Source organism: Ursus americanus, chromosome 3 (genome assembly GCF_024610735.1).
Source record: "Ursus americanus isolate L20-20 chromosome 3, mUrsAme1.1.p, whole genome shotgun sequence".
In the NCBI taxonomy this organism is placed as follows: domain Eukaryota; kingdom Metazoa; phylum Chordata; class Mammalia; order Carnivora; family Ursidae; genus Ursus; species Ursus americanus.
In genome coordinates, this window is record NC_142129.1 from 6,129,273 (window position 1) to 6,146,237 (window position 16,965).

The following is a 16,965-nucleotide window of genomic DNA, read 5'->3' on the forward strand; positions in this document are numbered from 1 at the left end:
GGTTCTGATTTACTGTTTTCCTCTGCATTGACCTATGAAGGCTCCTAAACCACACCAGGCAGTATCCAGCCACGGGCGCAGCTGGTTTTCCTTAGGGAAAATAAAGGACGTGATTATTGCTAGTAATTTCTGGAACCCATTCGTATACAGACCCAAGGCGTTGTTTCGGTTCTACTCTTCTCTTTGGTCAAGGCTCTGTTGGCCTTGCAAAAGGGCGTGGGCCACGAACAGTGCAGTCCGGTTTCCTCTCTGAAGAGCACTTGCTTCTTGCTTGGTTATCTACCTGCACCCAGGCAGGTGCCCACAGGGAGGGCCAGCCCGCCACACCCGCCTCGTTAAGTGTGGCAAAAAACAAGGGCCACCAGCAAAGTGGTTGTAGGAATGGGAAAATAGGCTTCTCGGAGAGCAGAACCTTAACTCGGCAAGTTCTCATCCTTCAAGAAAGGTATAGAGGGGTTTCCCTCGGGTCTTTCTAGGATCAGGGATAGTCAAAGGGAAAAACAGGAGCTCAGGATTCTCCCCCCAGCTTGGTAAGAAAGATGGTGGGAATCCAGGTGGCTGTTCTGCCATCGGTGACCTACCTCCTTCCCTTCCCCCAAAAGCAAAGCCTAGACAGGCGTCCCGAGAGAAGTGCTGTCCTAATAATGTCTAGCCACTTACCCTTGTGGTATCCTCAGAATTCTGGTCCTGTGCCTTGAGTCTCTCCCTGTCCGTCTGGCTGTGAGAGCTAGTTCCCAGACTCTTAGGAAGGGGGATGATACGTCTGTTCCCTCTTTGGGAGAGCTGTGGCTGGCACCAGGTGTGGCAAGAGGCGACTGGACACCAGCCGGAGGGCAGTAATGGAGGGCCGGGGCGGGGGGCGGTGAGAGGAGGGGAAGGCAGCACAGAGATTCCAGTGGGAAGCACAGAACTCCGAACCTCCTCCAGGGTTCAGGGCCAGTGCTACTGACAAGCTCAAGGAAGTCCCAGAGCACAGACAGGAGGAGACGGCAGCAAAGTAGAGCTAAAGGGCATTTCTGGAAGGGCAGAGATAGAAAAGGGGAGAACAAGGCCACACGCAGTCTGGTTTACTGGCTCATCACACACACACCAGATATGTACACAAACATAAATAGTCCAATGTACAAATTTACACGGGACTCACAGATCACCTCCTCGTCTCTTTCCTCCAGCACCCCCCAGCCTGTGCCCTATCCGTCCAGGCTCCATTTTAGGACGAAGGCTTGCAGGGGGCTGGCAGTAGAAGGTAGGAAACTGGAGGAGGGAGAGGTCCTGCTCCCCTCTCCTCACAGGTACCTCCAAAGGGTCCTGTCCCTTTTCAGTGGCACCCTAGGGCAGAGGGCTAGAATAGCTCCACTCCCTCTCTGCTGCAAATCCCAGAGGTCTCCTCTGGTCCCTCTGTCTCTCCCATTTAACTCTTCTCTTATTTGACTCTTCATTTCCTCTCCTTCTTCCTTTTTGCACATCCCTGCTTCTCAGTCTCTGTGTCTGGCTCCCCCCAGTGCCTGTAGGGAGGAGGGGCCCCAGGCCACGGAGTCCTTCTGGCCCCTCTGCCCTCTTCGCGGGCCTTATAGAAGGCTAGGACTCCGGTGCAGCTCAGCAGAGGTGTTGGTGCCATTGGCAGGCTCTCTGTTGGGGGTAGGTGCTAAGCCACAGCCCTCTCCGGGGCAGCCGTGCTGGATCAAGATGTCTGCGCACTCCTGGCTGCCAGCCCGACGAGCGTAGGCCAGTGGAGTCAGGCCCCGGGCGTCCCGGCTCCTCACATCCACCCCATACTGCAGAAGAAAGCACATTTTCACAGTTGGCATGACGTGGCAAGAATGGTAGGGGTTCTTGGGGAAAAAAGGAGAGGTGGCTTTCAAAGGGCCAGAGCAAAAAGGAGATTGGATAGGTCAGGGGAGCGCTCGAGGGTGGGACTGGAAAGGCCAGGAGGGAGCCCACGACTCACCCAGATGAGCAGTTGTGTGAAGACGACATTGGCCATGGCACTGGAGAGATGGAGAGCCGTCCGCCCGTCGCCATCCCCGTAGGTCTCGTTCACCTCCTCCTTGGACCCATGTGCCAGAAGCATCACCAGCAGCCGCAGGTCGTCCTCCACCACGGCCCGGAGCAGCTGCTGGCCCAGCGGCACGTCCGAGCTCGGCAGCGGGGCCAGGAAGAGTTTCTGTTCGTACTTGGCCCGTATCCAGCGCTCCTTCTCCTCTCTGCAACCACAGGTCCATCAAGGCATGAGCCAAGGAAGGGCCCGAGCCAACGGGCAGGGGCCGGGGAGGGTGGTCAGGGAATGACACAAACACCCCAAAGGGGAATAGGAAGAAACAGAGAAAGTGTAGGACAGAGCAGTGATGAGAAGAGCCTAAGAAATGGACGGCGTACAGCGGGTAACGCAAAGGGGGTGGAAGAAGCTGAAAGGAAGGAAAGCTGAAGGGAGCCCCCTTGGGGGCAGCAGGGACGTAGGGGGCTGACAGAGCAGCAAGATTCCAGGCAGGGCTCCCGTGGTAGCTTATCTGGCCCTGCCGGAACAAAGGGGGTGGGGGGCCTCCACCAGGGGCCCATGCACTATCCTATCGCCCACCCATTCTCCCCATCTCGGAGCTCGGTCGAGGGCCTTCACGCCACAGAGCGATAGGGCCCTGCGCATGCGCCTCCTGCTGGCCCCTGACCTGCTGATAAGGCTCAGAAAGGGCCTCTTGTTATGAGGAGCCTGAGTGACAGGCAGGGAGGGGGAGGGGCACCCCAAGGGGCCAACTGCCAAGCAGAGCAACAGCCACTTTTAACCCTTTGAGCACGGCTGTAGCCACTCGGCCGGCCGCCCTAGCTTCCCCATAACAGAGCACCAACGCCCCCTCCCTCTCTGGCCAGCTTCATGGCCCCCCCAGCCACTCACCTGCAGGCATCAGGCCCGGGCTTGGCATAGCCATCCAGGGCCCCCTCCCAGACGCTGTTGGCCAGGGCATTGCCCATCGCGGTCATGACAGCCAGCAGCTCAGGTGGCCAATCATCGAGGTCTAGGGAGCGGACCCGGGACAGGTGAGCCCCCAGATGTCGGTGGGTCCCTGAGCACTCAATGCACATCAGGGCACCCAGGTTCAAGCTGGCCCAGTCTGGATCTAGGAGGAGAGGAAGCATCGTGAGGTCCATGGGCAACCAGAGCGAGACCAACAGGGAAGTCCTCTCCCCCGTCCTCCTTCAGGGCCAGCGCAAGCCCCTCGTAGAGCTTTCTCTAAGCCTCCCCAACCCCAGCCCTGCTGGCCTTCGTACTCACTGGGGGCATCGCAGTCGATACAGAAGCTGTTGCCGCGAACGGTGCGGACGGCCTGCACGGCCAGAGCTGCGTTCTGGTTCCCCAGTCGAGTCTGAGCCATGGGAGAGACAAGGGGTGGCCGGTCAGTCGTAAGGCCACCTTGGGTCCCACCCCAACGGGGCCTCCGTGCCAACCTTGTCCTTGGCGCTGCGGCAGCCCTGCAGGCTGGCGAGGATCTGGGCCTGCACGCTCTGGACCCACAGCTCCCGCTCCTCTGCGGTTGAGGCCTCGAAGTGCCACGTCTGCCCAGTGAGGGACACGACCACAAACTCGAACGACTCCTCTGCCTCTGTGGGAGACGGGGGTGTTTACCACGGTCAGGGCAGGGCGCCCTGCCGCACACACAGCCGGGGCCGCGCCACTGCACAACTCCACGCGCCTGCTTTCCCGGCGACAGTCTCCTCTCTCCCCCATCCCCGGCCCCAAGGGCCACGCTCCTGGGCCAACTTGCAGGCGTGCGGAGGAGCCCTCCAACCCTGGTCCTAACCACCTGTGGAGCCTGGGTGAAGAGAGGGGGTGCAAGGTTTTCGCCTCCCTGGCACCGCCAAGAACGGGTCTGGCGTTCAGAGTGGGGTGCTTCCTGGAGGAACGAGCGGAGTGTCTGGACCAGGATGCAGCGGGGCGCTAGGAGGCGATGCTGGGGAGGGTGGGGGAAGGCGGGTGTGGGCACCATCCGTACATGTCAGCTGCAGCCGCCTCATTTTGCAGCTCATTAAACCCAATATTCCTGACGGCGTCAGCGTGGGGCTCCTGGGAGCCGGCCCCTCCCCCACTACCCTGGCACAGATAGGCAGGAAGGACAAGTGGATGGCGAGAGAAGGAGAGGCTCTCCGCACAAACTGGGATGTGTGAGCAGACAGGGACCTGCGGCCAGCTCCAGTGACAAGCACCGTGGGCTGGACTGTGACCCCGAGCAACGTGGTGAAGCTGTTCCAAGCTCTGCTTCCCTCAGGCCCACAGGAGACGGCCTCACGAATCTCACTGCCAACGGTCACCACCCCGTGGGTGAGCCATTCCTAACGAGCGGTGTGAAGGTGGCGCGGGGGCTGCCGAGAGGACCCGGGGGCCTGTGGGGAGGCGCCATGCGGAGCTAGAGGCAAAGGCCTGAGTCACGGGCCCTACCCAGGGCAGCCCCTGGACGTCTTCCTGCTCTACGGGCACCCTCAACAGGAGCTGCGTCCTGGAAGAATGCTGGCGCCCCCTCCTTCCCCAGGCTCCACCCTTCCACCTCACCTTGCTTTCAAGCCCATCTCCGAACCACAGAATCGCCCTCCTGGGTGGGGACTCGGCTCCCTGGTACAGGTGGACTCCATGCCCTGAGCGCTACGCACCTCTACCCCACAGGGAGGCTGGGAAAGGGAGCTCTTCCCCACGGAGGCCGTCTCCACCCTCCTGCCACACCCCTACCCCTGGCAATCGCAGCAGAAGCGAGACACTGTGCGCCAATATAGGTCAAACTTGTCTGGGAGCGAAAGACTCCGACCACTGAGAAGAGGGACATGTTGAGGGTACTTCGGAGAAATCAGAGAAGGAGTGCTATGATTAACACCAGATTAGGAGAAAGGCCCTATGGAAAAATGTCTGAGGAGCTGGAACTCCTTAGCCTAAAGACGAGTCAGGAGAGACTTAGCCAGTTTCCACACACGTATTAAGCACCTGTTATACGCCCAGCACTCATTAAGCTCAATGGGGGATACAAGAGACACAGAAAACATAGGTCCTGCCCACGAGTTCTGGAACAGCCACTGGAATAGCCACCTGCTGTCTTTTCCTTCTATGAGGAATAAAAAAAAGGCTCACGTTTGAGTAGCAAGGGTTTAAATAGGCAGAAGAAAGAGCTTTTCTAAGATACTAGGTCTAGATTACCCAAGGAAGTCGTGGAACTCTGGTTACTGCTACTTGTCACAAAGCACTTACTCTAAAACGGAGAAGATGGTGTCAGGTCTGGAGTACTGTCCCCGAGTCCCACAGCCCACCTCCTGTGCCCCGGTTTCCCTGTAGGTCCCCCTAACCTTCAGCAGCACTGCTGGGGCCGTCTGGTCGGGGGGTCCCGGTGCTCTTTTTCCGCCGGTGCTTCTTCCGGATGGAGTGGGGAGATGGGGGAGGCTCCAGCTTGGGGCTGGAACTGAGCACCTCAGCTGGGCCACTGGCTGGTGAGGGGAGAGTTGGAGAAGTGTGGGAAGAGGGGAGGGTGGGGGGCAGAGCACAAGACCTGCCTAGTGCCACCGGCAGCTCCACCCTGAACCGCAGCTGGGCTGCCCTGGGAGAGCCCGGGGAGGGGGCTGCCCAGCCTGTCCCAATCCCAAAGCTTCCCCAGCCTCGGAGGAGGAGCAGGAGGAGAGAGGAGAGTGTGGGGAACTCAGGCAGAGCAGGATAGAGGCGAGGAGGGATGGCTGGCTAGGGCTTCGGCAGCCCGGAGGGGTGGAAGGCGGCCCAGGGAACTCACAGGGAGCTGAAGCCCCAGCAGCTCCGCACCAAATTTATCCTCAATCACACTCCCCGCTCCTCACAATTAATAGCAGAATTAGAAACAATCAGGGAGCTGCCTAATTACTGTCAATTAGAGCGCGCTAATCAAGCTCCCGTCTCCCACACCCCGCCCGGCGCTCGCCACTAAATGTCAAACTTCATTAGAGGCAGACGCGCTCCCTCCCTCCCTGCCTTCCTCCTTCCAGACTCAACACAGGGGCCCCACCAAGGCCAGCGCGGGCCAGGATGGCGACTCTGGGAAGCGCCCTCAGCTCCCCTTCTCAAGCCCTCCACAGTCACTCCCTCCAGGGAGGCTCGGACTTGGATCAGGAGGTGGGGAGATTCCCTGTGCCGAGAGCACCCAGTTCCTTCCTGCAGTCAGAGCTCACACTGGGGGTTAGTGCTTCTGGGGGATGGGGGCCTGTGAAGGGTTTGGGGGAGGCACATCCGGGAAGAGAGCTGATGGGCCCAGTGGGAGGAAAAGTGGGAGGAGCAGGTCTGCCTGGGCTGCCACACCCCACCCCCTGGCTTCTGACGGGACAAGGTGCACCCTGAGTCTCCTCCGCCCGCCACACCCTGACCTAGGAGAGGACGGCAGTGCTGTTTCCCTTTTAGTCCGCAGCACTGCGGAGGGGATCTGGGGCCGAAGGAGATGGGTGAGAGTAAGCTGGGGGAAGACGGGTGTGTGTTTGTGTGTGTGTGTGTGTGTGTGTGTACACACACGTGCGTGCACGCTGAAGAGGCAAGGAGAAAAAATAAGGGGAAGGAAGAGTTGAGATGTGAGAGCAAGGCACAAAAATGGACGAAAGGGGAAGAAAACGTCAGACGAGCCAAGGAAAGTTAAGAGGAGGATGGGATGTCAGAGAAGGTAGAATTTTTGACCAGCTAGACAGGATGGGGCCTCAGCCCACTGGAGGCGGCACGGGTGGGAAAACTACCTTCCTGGATCCTGTATCTTATCTCTAGGAACCCCCTCTCCGTGGCAGGCAGGTTGCCGCCTTCAAAACGTGTTTAAAGCCCCAGCCTCCGACCTCCCTCCTCAGCCGCTTCCCTGTCCCCCCCGCGGTGAGGCTGATGAGCTGGCTGCGTGGGGGGCTGATGGGGAGCTGAGCCGCCACCAGCACTGCCTAGGGACAGCCGGGGGTGGGCAGACAAGCCGTGGAGGGAAGGGCTCTGGCACCAGCCACCAGCAGGGCCTGGGGGCAGCAAAGGGGAAAAGGGGCAGGAAGCCGCCTTCGGCCGCTGGAGAGGGACAGAGGCCCACGCCGTCTCTCAGACCCTGCACGGGCCCTGCAGCACTGCCCTGCGCGACAAGCCCTAGCAGGCGCTGCTGGGGGCCTCTGTGTCGCTTGGCCTGGGCTCCATCCCAACACAGCCTCCCAGGCTGCGGACGCTCCCTGGCTGCCCTCCTCTGTGTGGCTCAACAGGGTCCTGCGTACCTGGGGGCAGGGCATCACTCCACTGGTCGGCGCTGGACACGGAGCAGGAGCGCTGGTGCAGGCCCTCAGGGCGAGGGCCAGCCCAGGCCGGGTTGCTGGCCAAGTAGGGGGCACCTGGGGGCGGGGGGGAAGGGTCAGACTGGGAAGGGAGGCTGGGGACGAGTACAGACTTCCCTGAATGATGCTACAGGCAGAACTTGAGAAATTCTAGCAGAAGACTGACCCCAAATGAGGGATTTACCAGGCAATGCGCCAGGCTTACTGGAGAACGAGAGGCCTCGCCCGGGGCCCCCCCAACACCTCAGGAGGCAGCTGGTCTCACATCACACCCTCTCCATGAAGAGTGCGTAAACTTCTGTCCCCTTCCTGTGAGCTGGAAGAGGGGGGCACAGGGTGCTGACACCCCCTCCGCACAGCACTCCTTGTCTGGCCATCGTCCCCAGGCCCTTCCTCTCCGGATCAGGCCCCTGCACCCCACATTCCAGTCCACAAATGCCATTTGCTTTGCCTCAGCTTTGGTGCCATTCTGACGAGAAATAAGTGTATCAGATTCAAGTAATTATGTCTAATTAGTATTAGTAATTATCCTGTTGGGCTGGAGAAAATTAATCTTTCGTTTCCCATCAGGGAAGAATGGCAGAGCCAAGGGGAACCAAAGGCTCCAGGAGCGCCAGGGCCCGGGCAGGCAGTGCCACCTGCGCCCTCCGAACGGTCCTGCCTCCCTCCCCAAGCACTGAGTCCCTTGCACAGAGCCCACAAGACAGCCACGGGGCCTCAGAGGCCATGACAATTAAGGGGCCTCCACTGCCCTCTCACGTCAGCCCGCATCAGGACGGAGACCGAGGCGGCAAGGGCAGTGGTGGTGGGGAGTCAGGACAGGTGGGCCGAACGCGAGGTGTCGGAACTGAACGCGAAAGGGCGGGCCAGGTGCCGCACGGAGGCAGAGACAGACCTGGGGCTGGATGAGGTGGGAGAGAGCAGGCGGCACACTCAGCCTCAAACCAGTCCTGGGAGGACATGGGTGGAGTCTCTGGAAGCCTAGGGATGGAAGCTCTGGGCGGAAGCCACTAGAAGGTGAAGCAACAGGCCAGACATCCCTAATGCTCTGGGGGCAGTACGGTGCCGAAAGGTGGAAGGCAAGTTGTGTGTTTCTCTCGTATTCGTCATAACACCCAAGGCAGGACCAGACACAAAGTAAGTGCTTACGAGTATCCGTGTGGTGCCGACACTGCCCTCTAGTCTACCCATTTCCAGTCCCCTCAAGGCAACGTGCTGGTACTTCTTCAGAACCCCAGCCCCCTCGCACTCTGGCCTTACAGGTCCCTGCCAACTTGGCCTTCCTCAGGGTCCCCTGGGCTCCCTGGCAGGAGACCTTCCAGAGCGGCAGATGCAGTTCCGAAATTCTCAGAGACCTTGCTTCTCCCCACCCCTGTCCTGCTTCCATCCCCTCCTGGGTTCCAAATCTTATCCCTGCCTCATCCCGAGCCCCACCCAAAGCCATCACAGGCCCCACTTCCTCCCCAAGCCCCCCAACTCAAAACCCCGAGGGAGGGAAAGTGCTTTCCCTTTTCTTTGTTAATTCTCCCCTCATTACGCCTGCAATCCCACAATCAGTGTGCACTGTAATTGTCGAATTTGATGCTAATGATTAATGAATTAAACATGGAGCCATCAATTAGTCCTCGGAGGATAATTCTGCATAAAGCAGCGGATAATGTAATTACAGTAACAAAGATAATGAGATGTTAACATCGCCCGGTGAGCGGGAGACATGTGTGCGTGTGCATGAGGTCGGCGCCAGCGTGCGGTGGAGGGGACACGGGCTCGGGTAAATGCCCATCCATGTGTTCTGGGGATGCTGGCGAGCGTCCGGGGGTGAGTGCACCATGTGTCTCTTCACATGCACTTCTGCCCCCAAGGGAAGGCTATGAGGGCCCGGGACTGTGACAGGACAGAGTGTCTTACTGTTTCTCTCCCTTTGGGGAAAAGCCCAGTCCCGCTACCTGACTTCAAGGAAAGGCTCCCCCCCCACCCTTCAGTGTAGCGGTACTTCCTCCTCCTCCATAGGAAACGAGAAACCCCCCGCCAGACCACAGGCTGCCTCTCACTGTGCGCGTGCAGTTCTGGGAGAGCGCAGGGCCCCGGCTGACCCCCGGCCCTGCACACCAGTGATTTCCCAGTAGCCCTGACCTAGCGCTCTGCACGGAGCGCCGAGGACTGCATGGGGCCTACCGTTCTTGCCATTCGACCCCTCCCCCAGTGCACCCCACAGGAGGCTCTCAGCACTGCCCCCCCCGACCCCGTGATGGGTGGGTGCCTTTCTCGTTATCGTCCGTCCTTCCCTTAGTCCACTGGCGCTCTCCCTCTGCACAATTCAAGCGCTTCTCTCTGAGCTCGGGGTGGCTTAGAGGATAAAATATGGTTTTCAAGTCAGGCACACTCCAGTTCAAACCCAGCTCTACCACTGACCGTGGACTTTTACAGCCACGTTACTGAATCTCGCTGAGCCTTTGTTTGCTTGTCCATCAAATGAGGATAATCTCAACTCCACGGAGCTGCCGAACGGGCCTGACCTAGAGAACACCTACGGCACCTGGCGCGCATCGCAATCAGCACATGGCAGCCCCTCCCCGCACCTCCGATTGGTCAGCCGGGGCTGAACCAAGGCCACAGGGCCAGGGTGCCAAGCGATCACATGCCTCCAACAAGGAGCATACTCGGGGCCATCGTCTGACCTTCTCTGGACCTGGAGTTGCTCAATGCAGGTCCTATCAGCATTTTGAGGGTGGCAGTTCTTCGGGGTCCGTTCCATCCACTCCAGGGACTTAGTACCCGGCCCCCTGTCCACTCAATGCCTGCAGCAGCCTACGACTGTGATAAGCAGGGCACCCCCTGGGGCAGGGACACAGTGGCAGCCCCTGGGAGGGCAGGACAGGGTCAGCTATTTCTGGGTCCAAGGAAAAGGAGATCCAATCCCCTAGGACAACGTCTGGGATAGTGAAGTCTTGGGAATAAGGGTCCAGAAGCCAAGGCAGATCTGGGGCATGGGGACTTGGGAGGGAGAGCAACGTGGCTTGGATTCACACTGTGCCACAGAGGCCTAGGGAGGCAGACAAAGCCGGGGACAGAAAGAAAATAAGCATCATTCACCTGAACTCACAGTGTCACCTGGTCAAGAAAAGCTGCCACGTCTCAAGTTCAGACTCTCTCAGGCTCTAGCTCTCCATCCCCCACCGCCAGACGCGTGGCACAGTCTGCTTGGCTTCCGGCTTCTCTCTCAACTCAGTCCTCTCTGAGCAGACACCCTACCTCTCACGGCAGGCCCAAGGGCGTTCGTTCGCCAGGTGAACTCCTGGAAGCTCCGTCCCTTCCACCTCCCTCCCTCCCCGCAGAGCAGGCTGGCTGGAGATGCTGGCTGTGGGCGCTAGAGAGCCTGTTCCCACCCTCACCTGCCTCGCTTGGCCCCAGCTGAGGAGAAACGGTCCGGTCCGGGACCGCTGATGGCACCTGTTGGCGCAAGGCCGTCTGGCCCTCCCCTGATCTCTGAATCACCTGCCAGGCCGCAAACTGGCCGCGCCCTCTACCGGCTCCCATGAGCAGCACTTGGGCGGCAAGCGCGTCTGGAGCCCTGAGAACCAGGCTGGGTCGGAGTGAAGCCCCAGAGCGCCTACCTTTGGGGGCCTCCACAGCCGCACTGCCCAGTCTTGCAGAGAAAAGCAGCCACGCTCTCCACCCGCCCCCCCAGCTGCCACCTCACCTGTGCCTCCACCCAGCTGTGTGTTACTCCGCTCCAAGGCCAGTCCGTTGGCCCGGGGGCTGGTGCCTGGGGCTGTGGCAGGCGTGGCGCGGGGCAGGCGCTTTCCTGGCACTTTGACCGTGGTCCGCAGCAGGTCAATCTCCTTGCCGTGGATGTTCTGCATGTAATCCTAAAGGCCACGGGGATAAAGCAGAGAACGTGCAGGGTTAGGGCGGGTCCCGCTTCCGCCGCACCTTGTCTCTGGCACTGACCCACCAGCTTGGACGTCTCTCCCCCCGTGCAGCACGAAAGGGAAGGAGAGGGAAAGCCCAAGTTTTAAAACGCAGGACGGTGAAACCACAGAGCGTCTCACGTCTGGGTGGCACCCAATCCACTGGGGACCAAATGCAGCTCTGGGGGGACGCAGTCAGCAGGGGGCAGGAGCAGGGGAGAGGGAAGGGCGTGGAGCCCAGAGCTGAGGCACAGGGCTCCTTTAGGAAAGCCAGCTCAGGAGGCCACGCAGACGAGGCCAAGTACAGGACCAAGATGGGACACGGATCCCCCAGGCCCCGAGAGGAAATGACAAGCTCCAATGGGTGCAGACGGCTGGGCTGCCCCAGGCTCCGGGGAGCTCAACACCGAGTACTTCAGCCCTGGTTTCAGACGCTCTCGCCACCACTGGGGCACAGGGAACCCTTAAAGCCTAGAACAGTCCTCAAACCTGACAACAGTGCCTGACGATAAATATCTGTCGAACACTTACAAAGAAGCCTCAGGAGTATAGAGACAGACCCGCGATTCCACAGATACCAGGGGGCGTCTGATGAGCAAAGTAACAAGCACCATTCGCATCACGCCGTCACCTGCCCATCCACCGGCCAGGCGCTCACGCCCCACAGGTGCAGCTCGTGGCTCACGCGTCCCCTCACGTGACCTTCACGGCATAGGAGGGGGGTTACCAGGGGCACTTTGCAGTGGAAGGAACCGAGGTTTACAAAGGTCCATCACACCATCGGAGGAGGCAGAACCAGACTCCAGCCCAGGCTCCGCGGATTCCCAGGGCTGCGCCCTGAAGCCGACGTGCCCGGCCCAGGCACTCATCCCAACTTCAAGTCAGCACCTGGAGGGCCCCTGAGAGTGGGAGCCACTCAGCGCCTTGCCTCCCCACCCCATTCCTGCCGTCTGGACATTGGCCTGGGAGTCCCATGGTGGAGTGGCAATGGGGGGGCCACACAGCAGAGCCCGGCCCCCAGCCCTTTAGCTTCCTGCTTTGACCCCAAGCCTAGCCAGGGCCCGAGATCTCCCCACTGCTTCTGCTGTCTCCTTCCCGATGGCTGACTCCCATTTCCTCGCTTCTATCACCGGCAATTTCCTCAGCAGTTCCCAGCTGACGTCGCTGATAAAATGTGGCCAAAACTCCCTCGAGAAAGCAGAATCCGGGTGGGTGGTGGCAGCTGGACTTTGGAGTTCCCCTGATTAGACTCCGATCTGCTCTTCTCCCCCAGGAGCAGCCCTCAGAGGGCTTCCCCGAGACGTGGTCCCTGTGTCCGTCTAGCCCCCAGCCCTCGTACCTTCACCCACTTCATACGTCCGACTTCTTGTCACCCAGCAGCTCTCCTACCCTCCTACCCTCCAGCTTCAGGGAAAAGGGACGGTGTCCTCTGCGTGTAAGAGCAGGTGAGGAACGCTGCCATTTGGGAAGCAAGGAAAGGGCAGGGTCTGACCGGGGGTTTAGGGCTGGCCCTCACTCTGGGAATGACCAAGAGAACGTCAAGTAGAAAGGGGTCCCCGGCCCCAAAGGAGCCACAAGAATAGGCAAGTTGCGGGTCTGGAAGAGAAGAACAAGGAAGCAGCACCCAATGCCAGGGTCACTTCCAAGGGGGGTCATCAGGGGAGGGGACCCGTGGGAGGGCTGTGGGGACACTAGCACGCTGGCCTCACCGGCCACGTCCAGCTGCAGTGAGGCCCGGCCAGGCCTGTAGCTGCCCCCTACCCTCCGAGCTGCCCTTCAGAAGGACAGAGGGGCCCCCAGCAGCGTGCGCCCAGAAGGAGCGCCCTCCATGCAGCTCTGGGCTGTGTCTGTTCCCCCCACCGCCACCTCGTCCCCCGTGATGAGAGGTGCCAGGTGCCCAGCCTCGGGCACACCCTGTTCTGCGGGTGTTTGCTTCGGGTCGCAGAACCGCAGAATGACATGCGAGAAGTCAGGAAGAGTGGTCTCCACCCATGGGAGGACCCCCATAACAAGCTCTCACCCCCACTCTGCTCAGCACTGCCAGGGTTCTGGCCCCAGTGTGAGGCCTCGCCCCGGTACCTGGGAAAGAAACAAACCGGGGAGCTCCTTTCCTGCCCACCCCCTCCGGATCTCCCCACCCGTCCGTCTTCCAGCAAACTCAGCGCCCCCACCCAGTCACCGCGGGCCCTGTGGTCCTGCTTTCGGCCCAGCGTCCAGCATCAGCCTCACGGTCTTGGGCCCAACATCCCACTGACTCGGCTTCCGCACGCGCCCGTCCCGGGTCCCTGCACACAGTCACATCTTGGATCGGCTGTTCCAGACAACGCCAGCAGCTGGCTGGGCCGAAGGCACAGCTGCAGTCCCTGTCCTGGGGGAGGGGCTCGGGCCGCTCTAGTTCACAAGGAGGTCATGGCAGCTGCAAGTGTTCAGGCCCCGCAACAGCCCTGGGACGCCAGGGCTGGGACATGGCAGGCGCTGACCCCACACCAAGAACACAAGTCGCACGGAAGGACTCCGCTCGAGGCCAAGGAGCCAGAAACCGATGCGAGGGGCCTGGCCCCCCGGGAGCATCCCTGAGCACACCGGACAGGCGTCGCTCGTGCCGGCGCAGGCCAGCCCCCGGGGCACTCCGCTCTGTGCCCGTGCCCATGCCAGGCCGGCGCAGAGCCGGGAGACAGCCCGGCCCAAGGACAGCGTGGTGAGGAGCGCAAGGAGCAGCAGCAGGGACAGGGACATCAGGGGCAGAGCAACAGCGTTTCCCTCCGTCAGCAGAACGGGGAGCGCGGCGGCGGCTCAGGAGAGCGGTCACCACGGCTGCCTTTATTACCCACCATCAAACAGCAATTTCTTCCCCAGCCTCCTCGCTAATTACCCAGCCAGCGTTCTCATCTCGTTTTATTACTGGAATTAACAACGAGTTCAGAGCGTGGAAAGCTATTAAGATGTGTGATTAAGCCACATTCAATTAGTTTCTACAAACAATTTAATTGATGTTGCAGATAGAATTAACAGAAGGTGATTGTGTGAATGGCTCCGCTGGCTGCAAAATGGGGGAGGCTGTGGCGGGCTCTCTTGGGCCAGGCGAGGCTGGGGCGCAAGGCTTGAGGCCTGCCCGGCAGCCCTTCCTCCGTACGCCCCGCCGGTCCCTCCGGCCCGACCGACCTCCGGCAGCAGGCGAGTCACCGGCGCCACGGCCCTGCGGTCGCGGGCAGGAACTGTCCCTGCGACGGCAGCCGACGAGGCCGCGAGTGGCGCGTGTGCACCTCCGGGGTGACCGGAGGGCCCTTCCTCTGCCCAGCTCCCCAGCAGGAGGGAACCTTCCGGGAAGTCAGGCGGCTCACCGGGCGGAGTGGGGGGGGTGCCCGCTTGCCGCTGGCAACGAAGAAGGCCGCGCCGCTGGGGAAAGATGGTGAAGGGCAGACGGAGGCAGGTAAGGCGGCAACACCTGAGCACGGCAGACGCCGAGGGAGGAAGAGGCGAGAGGGGCAGACGGAGTGAAGGGCCTTCGCTAGCAGTGAACTCAACCCTGTTCATGCAGCTGCACGTGATGACCCCCGGTGCGGCCTCAGCTCCTACTTTCACGGTTCCCACACCTTTCCAACCCGAGCGGTGTCTTCTGGACGGAAGAGAAGCATCCGCAGGGCAGGGCCGCGGCTCTCCGCACGAGCCAGCGCCTCCCGGCTTCTCGTGGGGGAGGAAGGCCTACATTTTAATGCCTCAGCCCACGGGCAGCCAGCGAAGAGCTGCCAGAGCGCCTGTGTCCTCAGAGAGGCTGTCGCTCGCCTCTTCATGAGGTCCTGCGGCCCAGAGAACAAGACGGGGCCTGGCGGGGGACAGGCCAGCAGAGCCACCTGCCTCTTAGACTCCCCTTGCCAGAAAGCAAGGACAGGCCTGGAAGCCCCTAGCACCCGGATCCTGTCCCCGGCCCCTGCACGCCCCCAGCGGCACTCGGGTCAACAAGCTCCTCAGAGCGGCCCAGGCAGTTGGCCCATTGGTTCCTTCCGTCCTCCTTGACAATCTGGGCAACACTTGCCTGGATGTGAACTCTCCAGTCACCTTCTCGGCTAGCCCCGAAGAGAGGTGCTCTGGGCACGACGCAGAAAAATCTGGGTCATGCTTCAAGTGAAAGTCATGGGTCCAGATATTAGCTCAGCCACTGGCTGGGTGACTTTGATGACCCAACCGAGCCCACCACACTTTTGCTCTCTAGACTGCTGAGCGTAAAAGCAGCATTCCCGCGAGCCTTTCCCTTCCCTTCCCAAACTCAAACCAAACCCCACCAACACTTCCCTCCATGTGCTGAGACCCCCTTCCTGTCCCTCTTCCCACACTGGGCTTCCTCCATTATCTGAGGCATGGGGACAAGCAAAAGGGACACAGCACAGCTCGAGCAGCACCGAGCAGAAAGAGCGGGTACGGATGCAGCAAAAGGGAAAGCCAAGGCCACCCCAACACGGGTGGGGGAAAGTGGGGTGCTTCTGACAGGCTCGTTCCCGGTCCCACCAGCAAGACGCTGCCTGAGGAGAACGAATGCATCTTGCCTGGGATAAAGGGGAGGACGGAGAAGTACGGCTAGCTGGGAGTTACAAGGCGCGAGGCTAGCCTACCAACAGGCACGGTGGCCCGTCAGCTGGGGAGCACTGTGGCTCTGCCATCTTTCCGGTCAAGAGGCCCTGCCCCTGCAGGAGGCCCCGTGGCCTCCTGAGACACCTGCGCCTTGCTGCCGCTCATGGGCTCCGCAGCAGGACCAGGTCCCTGAACGATGTGGCCGCGGGAGCAGGGCGGAAGAGCCTGTGGACTGAACGCCCAAGGGCGCCGGTGCGGCCCCTCCTCAGCCCCCAGGATCCTGGCACCAGCTCCCACCCTGTGGAGGATGAGACACCAGGAGGAAACCGTCTAACCAGCCGTGGCCGCGGAGCTAGGGGAAAAGGGCCAGCGCCCGAGGCCCTGGGCAGGGAGAGGCCCAGCAGCACCCGGCTGGGCTCTGTCCTGCCCAGAAGCAGACCGCCGGCTCCTCCCAGGCCGGGCCTTGGCGCGCTGGCTCGGGGGCGCGGAGGGGGCGGCACGCTCAGGCCCCGGTCAGGCCGGGCACCGGTGGGCCCAGCACCTGTTGGGTCGGGCCTCCCTGACACCTTGTGCAGATTCAGGGGCAGGCGAGGGACCCTCGGAGGCAGGCCCTGGGCCGCCGGGCCGGGGGTGGGGCCGGCCCACGTGCTGTGCTTGAGGGGCTTCACGGGAGAACTCATTAGCCCCGCAGTGGGGCGGTGACAGAGATGGATTCTGGCAACAGCTGTGTGCTGGAGCCACGCAGCGAGGGGAGGGGGAGGAAGGAAGGGTGGGGGAGCTGCCACAGGGGCCACTCTGCCATCATCGCACCCCCCCCACCGGGGCGGACCCACACACCCTCCAGACCCCTCCAGCCACAGACACGTCCACCCCCACGCTCCCCTTCCCAAGAGGACCCGTGCCCGTCTCGGCAGCCCCGGCTTAACGGCCCCCTGGCTCTCCATCACCCCAGGGACCCGGGGGTCCCCACTGATGTGGCTTCCCTGAAGACAACTGGTTGGCAACCACTGGCACCCGCAACTTGAGCGATTCCACGTAAATGGGCCCCATTCAGTTCTTTAAACAAGGAGCGTGCAGGACGTAGACGTTGACCGCACACGGCGGCCGGGCCAGGAGGCAGCCGTCCTGGGGCTGAGCGTGCTCCGAAGGGTTCAACCACAACTCAGAGCTTTGCGGGCGAGCACTTGGCCCCGGCGTGTGTCCTGCGGTCTGTGCTGCT

General features: G+C 61.3%; 1 protein-coding gene across 5 annotated transcripts in view; it reads right to left on the reverse strand.

Moving 5' to 3' along the window:
* Window positions 1-1,052: 1,052 nt before the first annotated feature.
* Window positions 1,053-16,965, reverse strand: part of AGAP3 (ArfGAP with GTPase domain, ankyrin repeat and PH domain 3) — a 53,486-nt gene continuing 37,573 nt past the window's right edge. For 3 of the 5 annotated variants that reach the window (XM_087860694.1, XM_045792305.2, XM_087860695.1), the window contains 8 exons: window positions 10,970-11,138; window positions 7,213-7,326; window positions 5,317-5,454; window positions 3,439-3,593; window positions 3,266-3,356; window positions 2,888-3,110; window positions 1,949-2,204; window positions 1,053-1,775 (listed from right to left, as the gene is read on the reverse strand). In XM_087860694.1, coding sequence (XP_087716820.1) covers window positions 1,569-1,775; window positions 1,949-2,204; window positions 2,888-3,110; window positions 3,266-3,356; window positions 3,439-3,593; window positions 5,317-5,454; window positions 7,213-7,326; window positions 10,970-11,138 — 1,353 coding nt within the window. In that variant the 3' untranslated portion in view covers window positions 1,053-1,568. The remainder of the gene's footprint in view (window positions 1,776-1,948; window positions 2,205-2,887; window positions 3,111-3,265; window positions 3,357-3,438; window positions 3,594-5,316; window positions 5,455-7,212; window positions 7,327-10,969; window positions 11,139-16,965) is intronic. The other 2 variants (XM_087860693.1, XM_045792306.2) reach the window with 2 other exon arrangements.